The 7,876-nt window shown below is 39.2% G+C and overlaps 1 protein-coding gene across 1 annotated transcript in view; it reads left to right on the top strand.

The window, feature by feature from the left end:
* The first annotated feature begins 714 nt into the window (after positions 1 to 714).
* The window catches only part of SLC17A5 (solute carrier family 17 member 5), a 22,194-nt gene continuing 15,032 nt past the window's right edge, over positions 715 to 7,876 (top strand). The window contains exons 1-6 of the mRNA XM_029086275.1: positions 715 to 741; positions 1,839 to 1,876; positions 2,049 to 2,104; positions 3,089 to 3,285; positions 4,735 to 4,968; positions 5,467 to 5,554. Coding sequence (XP_028942108.1) covers positions 715 to 741; positions 1,839 to 1,876; positions 2,049 to 2,104; positions 3,089 to 3,285; positions 4,735 to 4,968; positions 5,467 to 5,554 — 640 coding nt within the window. The remainder of the gene's footprint in view (positions 742 to 1,838; positions 1,877 to 2,048; positions 2,105 to 3,088; positions 3,286 to 4,734; positions 4,969 to 5,466; positions 5,555 to 7,876) is intronic.

The following is a 7,876-nucleotide window of genomic DNA, read 5'->3' as shown; positions in this document are numbered from 1 at the left end:
GGACCGGGAGCGGGTGTGTCCTCAGCACTGATGGCGGGGACAGGCGTGCAGCCCTCTGGCTTGGTGCCCATGTAAATACCTGCCCTTGGCTCGGTGTCTCTGAAGTGGAGACAAGCAGGTAAATGCCGGGCTAACTATGAAAGGCTGCTGGGTGCCACTGAGGTTATGGCAGAGTTTAGTTTTAAGCCAGAATTTGAGTAAGACACGTTGCTTGTTATGGAGGGGAAGGGAGGTGGAAGAAGGCACAAAGATAACTATGGGAGAGGAGGATCGTTATGGGGTCAGGGCTTAACAGAGCTAATGCATCTGGGGGGGTTCTGTGTGCTGTTTTGTTTCCCGGAATGTACAAACTATAAAGCGTAAAGTAAGATTTTAAGTTTCTCCAGTATGCCGTGCAAAAATACTCTAACCTACTTGGGAAATGTATAACTGCAGCAAGAGGGGCTGCTAACAAAATAAAAGTGCCAGAAAGAGAGAAATTGGAGTTCGAGTTGGTTATTAAAGCAATACGTTCTTAAGTTTGCACAATGCATCATGCTCCAGCTGAGGTGGTTCATCTCACCCACAAAGAAAAATACAGCAGAAGAGCAACTTCCTTTAACGGCTGTGCAACTTGCAGCACAGACCTATTTTTTTTAACAGCAATTTGAGAATCTTCTTCAGTTATAGCTACAGTATTATAAAACATGCCCCTGAAATCAGAACTAACTATAGATGAAGGACCCAAGACTACCAGTCAAGGTAAGACCTTGAACATCATGGTTAGCTGCCTTAAACTTTAAGGGCGTGAATGTCTGTGTCTCTTTGATTCTGGCAATGTCCTGAAGAGGTGGGTGACTGAAATGCTTCTGGAATCTTCTTGATTCTTCTGTTCTGTTAACCTGATCTAATACCCTTGAGGTACTGCAGATGCACTTAGTGGAAAGACAGGGAAGCAAGAATTTATCAGCCATTTGTTTCAGACTTGCAGATCTACATGTCCATTAGATTTTTATTATAAACTATTTACAGTTTTTTTAAAAAAAATTACATTAGTGTTCTTAAGTTCTTGCACAACTTTTTTTTTTTTTTTTTTTTTTTTTTTTTGTGGAGTTTGATCTCCAGACAAAGTATATACCAGTAAGAGGTTTCCAAAGGAAGAGTAATGGATGTTCCAGTTAATCTGCGTTTCCAAGGAAGGGTTACATCGTCAGTGTGATATTCACCCTTCTGTTATTATTGTTTAACCCCAGCAAATACAGGCAGTGTAATGGTTAAATAGCTTTACCTGTGATTATATTAATTGTAGTGAATTATATGCCTATACATTTTCTACTTAAGGCAAATTGGTTTTTAAACAACAATAAAGGACAATGAAGCTGCTTGACTAGTTTTTGTGCAGTAAGCACTTCCTGCTCTTGGTGCCTATTGTTTTTAAAGTAAACAATAAAAATCTTGGCTGCTCTTCTTCAGGTCACTTAAAAATCAGATATGCCTTTTTCAAATGCTACTGAGGCAGGACTTGCCATTACCCCAGGTCTGAAGGGTATTTTGCGTATTTGTACAGTAGCCTCACTTGTTACTCATGTACTGAATGAACACAGCAATGATGTCTCTGTGTCATTTTAACAACTTGTGCAGCCATAATCAACTTCACATAAAGTTGGTCAGAGTTAGAGGCTTAAAAAATGGGAAAGTTCTACAGCTTTCATGAAAAATACAGTCTTGCAGAAAGGCTCTGTTAGTGCCCCCCCTGAAAAAGCAAAAAATTGCATAGGCTTGTTTCAAGGGAGTTACTGGGAAGAGGAGAGTCTTCAGATAGTTTGTCCACAGGGAATGTTTTTTGCTTCTTACTGCAGATCAGAGAATCCAGTCAAGAGACATACTGCAGTAGCAGGTGAGGCTCCAGTCAATCCTGTTGTTCATAGATGCACTTGTTCTATTCATCATTTCAATTCTGACTAGTCAGAGGAAGGTGAGATCACTGTGAGACTGATGTAGTATCTGCAGGTGCTGATCCCCAGCCCTTCCTGAGTTTCAGACATCTGGGTTATAAAATTTTCTGTTAGTACCACGGTTTCCTCACAAGGGGAGAAACTCCACCCCCTAACTATTTGTAAATTCAGCTGGTTCTTCAAGTAGTTTCTCAACAATTTGACATTTCTACTCAGTAGGTTCAGGCATTCCCAATTCATAAAGTAAACTGTATTTTGTATGGATACAAAATTTATTGCCACTGGTGATGTGCTGGCCACTTTGATCTGAATTTCCTGGTACTGGTGAACAGTCTCAGTGTTGCTGTGTGGAAGGGAATCGGTGACTGTGTTACAGTGCAAAGTCTGATATCTGGGTTTAAAAAGCTGACGGAGTTGACTTAGTGCCACAACACATTTTATGCTGAATCTAAGACTTACTTTCCCTTGTCAGCTTCATTGTTGTATGGTGACTGCAGAAGAGGGGTGTACTGGGCAACTGCAAAACTGTTGCTGTTTCTCAGTGCCACTGCAGTGTTTGCCATTCCCCTTTCTGATAGTTTTCTCTGTTCAGCAGCTGTCAGCAAATACATATTGCTTTATAAGCAATCTTATAGAAAGAAAACTTGTCCTAGAAAACAGTCTGTAATCTTAAAATGACTGTTCTTTAAGAGTATTTTAAGAGTCTCTGTTTTTCTTGAACCACTTTCATGTATATGGCCGGCTTCCAACTAATCTTGTTGGTTTGTTTTGGGGGTTTTTTTTAAGTGTGAAGTTCTAATTTGAATAAATATTACTGTATTTTGGAGGAGACTTTTGAAACCATGTTTCTAAATCCATTTCTACAGACCACACACCACACTTTCACTGCAGCCCCTACACTTGTGTGAATACCTACCAGTTGTCTAAACCAGAATTAGATTTGTTTTGCACCTCAGTAGAAAAGTGGAAGCCCCACCCCAAACCTCTGCCCCTATTGAATGCACCTCTTAAGACTAGAACAATTAGCTTGTTTTCTTGCCTATTTTTTTCTTACCCATAAATTAATGAGATTACTAGTAAAAACTGCTTATCAGTTGTTCTTATTTTGTTACATTCTGTTAAAACAAAAACGTTTTCATTTCCTCTCATTTCAGTCCCTGCATGCTGCTCAGCTCGCTACAATCTAGCACTACTGGCCTTTTTTGGGTTTTTCCTCCTGTACGCGTTACGTGTGAACCTAAGTGTTGCTCTGGTGGATATGGTAGAACCTAACACAAGCTTACCAAAGAATGTGACTTCCAATGTGTGTCCAGAGCATTCCTCCACCATAAATGCTCCTCGCAACACAACGGTGAGGTCTCAAACATATTGTCCTGTAATGTGGCATGTAAAAGTCTTTTTAATAGCATTCTGTGGTTGATGACTCATGCATAGGTGGCGAGAGAACAGCCTGCTCTTTCCCGGATGGCTTTTTCAGTGGTTCTTTTAAAGCTGTTCTGAAAAAATAATAGCCTTAAATGATTAGCGAATTCAGAAGTGCTGTGGTCAGTCAGGTTTTGTTACGTGCATCCTTTCTGTGCTGTTCCTTACAAACTGGCTCATCTGACCTTGTAGATCGATTATGACTCACTGTTTTATATGCCAATGATCGACTGTTACTGTGACATCTGCGTCAGAGCTCGCATCACTGTCCATATTTGCCTGTTCTTCATACAGTCTTAATGGCATGAAATTTCATTACAAATTAACAAGTAATATTTTTTCTTCTTGCTTCTTTGATCTCTTTCCCAGATCATGATTCTTCTCTTTATATCCTTTATCTCTAACTTCCCTTCAAGTAATCCTTAAAATCACATTTCTTAACTGAACAGAACTGTTGGGTATGAAAAAATGCTTAAAAAAAAAAAGAACCCCAACCAAAACCAACAAAACAAAACTTTCTGAATTTGAACTTGCATTATCTCACCTTATAATTGAAGTTTATTACCGAGCACTCTTGCTGTCTTCCTGCCCTCATTTTGTTTGCTTGTTTAGAGCTCATTTATTATTTATCACGAGCAAATTATAACTGCAAACTTTACGGGAAGAAGATTCAGTCTCATCACTTCCGTGAAATGTATGCTGCTTATTTAGATGCTCATAAATTGGGTTTTTGGAAGTCATCCCAAACTTGAAAACAAGAAGTTCATGGCTTCTCGCTGACTTCCTTTATAGCTTCAGGGTCCTTGCCTCCATCATCTTTGCTTTTATTACTTTGTCCACTAAACTTATCTTCCCTCTGCTGTGCTTATCTCATTCTTCTGCCTACCCTTGTGAGTCCTGTCCTTGTCTGCTCTCTTTCTTTATATTAAATTTAAGCATCTGCATCTCTTTGCTTTTTCTGTCCATGATTTTTCTGCAGGAAAATCCGTTCCCTAGAGCGTGACAGAATATCCACAGTGTGATACAGAAGTGGGATTCACATTCATGCATACTGTGTACTCTGTACCTGTGTCACCTAACTCAAGTTGCTTGGAACTCAAAAAGGGATAACTGCCTGAGCACTTATATTTCACGTTGTGATGATGTTCATATTTGGGCTAGGTGTGTCTGGACAAACTGTAAGCTACCTGAATTAGCTTTCAGCACAACTTTGCAGTGTAGACGTATGTAGAGGAAAGAGAGTCTAGGGAGGAGGCCATGAAAGATTTGGAATTTAGGTGTAAGGACTAAATGGTGGATCAAAGTTATATAAAATATGGTCAGAGAAACTGCTACTTTGAACTTACTGTATTTTGTGGGGCTTTTTTTCTCTTTTTAGGGGGAAAAGTATTCTTGGGATGCTGATACTCAGGGATGGATCCTTGGTTCTTTTTTCTATGGCTATATCATTACTCAGATTCCAGGAGGATATCTTGCAAGTAAAATTGGAGGGAAGCTGTTAATGGGGTTTGGCATCTTTGGTACCTCTGTATTCACCTTGCTTACGCCCCTAGCTGCAGATTTGGGAGTTGGATACTTCATAGCTGTCAGAGCCTTGGAAGGACTGGGAGAGGTAATCCTTTTTCCTCTGTGTAACTCTAAAATGTATCCGAATAATTTATTAATAGATTGTAGTGATTAGACCATGTGGGTGTCAGTATGCTGGAGCAGCATATGGATTGTTTCATTTTGAGTTGCTTAGTTTTAATTTTTTTTGAATAACTAAAAATTTTGCCCTGTATTTTAGCCTAAGCTTTTTGAATAAGAAAAATGTTTTATTTTTAAGGCCACTTAAGACAAAACTAGAATGACCCCTTTTAAATTGTCAGAAACCAGGAGCTCAGAACAATATTCTGTGTATTCTTGCAGTTTTTTCAGAATCAAAAGCAGGAGAAATTAATTCTGCGTGCTTACTCTCATGCCTTGCACACTTTTTTGTTTTTTTTAAGTGGCTAAACAAGAAACTAATGGACTGTACTACTGCTTTTTAATGAAAAATGCTTTGAAACATGCAAAGTTGCAGGCATTCTAAGATTGTTTCATTTCAACAGAATGAAATGTTGTTTTCTAGGGCGTTACCTTCCCAGCTATGCATTCAATGTGGTCTTCTTGGGCTCCTCCATTGGAACGCAGCAAGCTCCTTAGTATTTCATATGCAGGTGAGAAATTCCCACGCTGATAACAAGATTATACATTTTAACTTCAGTAATGGGGAGGATTTACTTAAATGAAAGGGATTTATATTATAAATTTTAATGAGCATTTAATCTGGGAAGCATAACATTGAATTAAATCTTGCTTTGCATTCATTATCTTCATTTATTCATGGCTTTTATAACCCTGAGAAAAGGTATTGATCTGCAACTGAGTATAAACTTCAGACTAACTGGTATAAAGTGGTGCAAAGAGTTACTGTGAAGCTGATTAATAGAAGACACTGTAAATGAAGGATATTTAGTATTAGGAACAAAAAAGCTGGGGCAGAATCACAGGATAGAGGTGTGTGTTTGGTTGGGGTTTTTTGAAAGTGTTTTTGAGGAACTCAAGGAAGAGAATGTCCAATGTCCCAGGTATTGCTGCAAGAGCTCCTTGTCAGAGCCCAATACTCCCTGACCAGATTCTTTTATATATTCTGCATGTGGAAGGTGTAAGGTTTGATACCAGATTTGCTTACTGGAAGATATTTGATGTTACACAGGATTTTTGATTTAGCAGAGTGATATGATATACTGAAAGCACAGTACAAATATAAGTTAACACTTATCAAAACATAGCAATTGCAACACAGATTTGCATTACTGGTCCCTAATATGCTCACCAGCACGACGCTGGGAATCCCCAGTCGCCAGGAAGCATTAAGTGGGTTGAAGGCAGCTCAAGTCTGTTTTCTCTTAGAAATTCTGTTGTTAGTTTTCTATTTTTTATACTTTATGTTGGGCTGAGCCACATGTTCACCGCCCTCGTGCTGCTCTGGCTAACTCAGGAAGACACTCACACTTTTAATAAACTCTGGGAGAAACATTTACACCACCAGCTGATCCACTCAACAGTTGATATAGTCAGCTGATCCACTCAAATGACATAGATGTTTATCTAAAACAAATGCCACCCCCTGGTCCCCTTTGTGTTGAGATAAAGTCAGCTTCCTTTGAAACAGCTGTGGTCAGTCACACCCTGCATTATTCCCTAAGCTTCATGGACATGTTGCTCTTGCTCATCTCCACTGAGCCTTTGCCTGTTTTAGGGATTTATTGGTCAGTCACATTGCCCCACAAATACCACATTGAGCAGGTGAAAAACGTGGCTTTCTAAATTTACTACACAAAATCGATATTATTTCTTTGAGGATGAAAAATTTTGCATTCCTTTAGTGAAGTAATGGTTTGTTGTACTCACTCTTGTTAGCATTAATTCTGCTACAGCTTTTTTATTCGACCTGAACTTCATCAAGAAGACGGGACTATACCATGTAAACTGCAGCTAGTTTCTCAAGCAGCTAAGCCAGCCTAGTGTCTCACTTGTATCACCAGAAACAAAGCCTTAATCCTTTCTTCCTCATATTTCCTCACTTCCCTCCTAGCCAAGTGTCTCATTCCTTCCTTTGTGTTATTTCAGGCACTCATCAGACCCTTCCGTGAGCCACTTTAACCCACCTAATGCAGCAGGAAGCTTTTTCACTTTTTGTGTGTGTGTTTGCTGTCACATTAGTGAATTAAATCTGCTTTAAAAGAAGTCTTCATGTGAGAGCCAGCGCACAAGTTAAGCAGAGAGCACAGAGCTGGGATTGACATCTACTGCATTTAACAATTGGGAGCTTTGAAACTGTCCTTTTGTGTCTTGTGAAACTATGTGCTAGTGTACTAGTGAGAAGAGGCTGTGGCCTTGAACTGCCAATTGTTAGCAGTGGTTAAGGCATCTTGTGTAAACTTAGCAGAGTGTTTCCTTTTCCCCACATTTTTATGGTTGACAGTCATGTGGTCTGTGGTTTATTTAATCATGATCATGTTGATTTTCTAAGAGGACATATGATTCAGGTTATATGTAGTTGTTATTTTGATTTCTATTTTGCATGAAGTATGTGGTGATGGTGTTCCTGGTTGAAGCTTTCTGCCTCAAATAAAAAGAATTGTTTCCATGTAAATGGAATCTAGGCAGCCAGCGTATCAATGTAGTATAATGTTTTCTGAGTTGAGATTAGGTTTGGAGAAATGATCATAGAGCTAACAATGAGAGACAAGATCTACTATTTATCACCAGTAGAGTTCCTAAGTATGTAAATAATGTGGGCTGGGTTTCTGGTTTAAATTTAAGGTGGTGAGGGGAACCCACCATCCTTTGCAAGATATATATTGAATTATAAACTCAAGAATAGTTCTTCCCTGATTTTGGCTTGTATCTGCACTGGAATCTGGTCATCTTTCCTTCCTTGCCTGATCCTACACCCCATTGAATTTGGGGACCATGGGATTTTAACCTGCTAG

Source organism: Antrostomus carolinensis, unplaced genomic scaffold (assembly GCF_000700745.2).
Source record: "Antrostomus carolinensis isolate BGI_N321 unplaced genomic scaffold, ASM70074v2 scaffold24748, whole genome shotgun sequence".
Lineage (NCBI taxonomy): Eukaryota > Metazoa > Chordata > Aves > Caprimulgiformes > Caprimulgidae > Antrostomus > Antrostomus carolinensis.
This window is presented reverse-complemented; position numbering and strand designations above follow the sequence as displayed.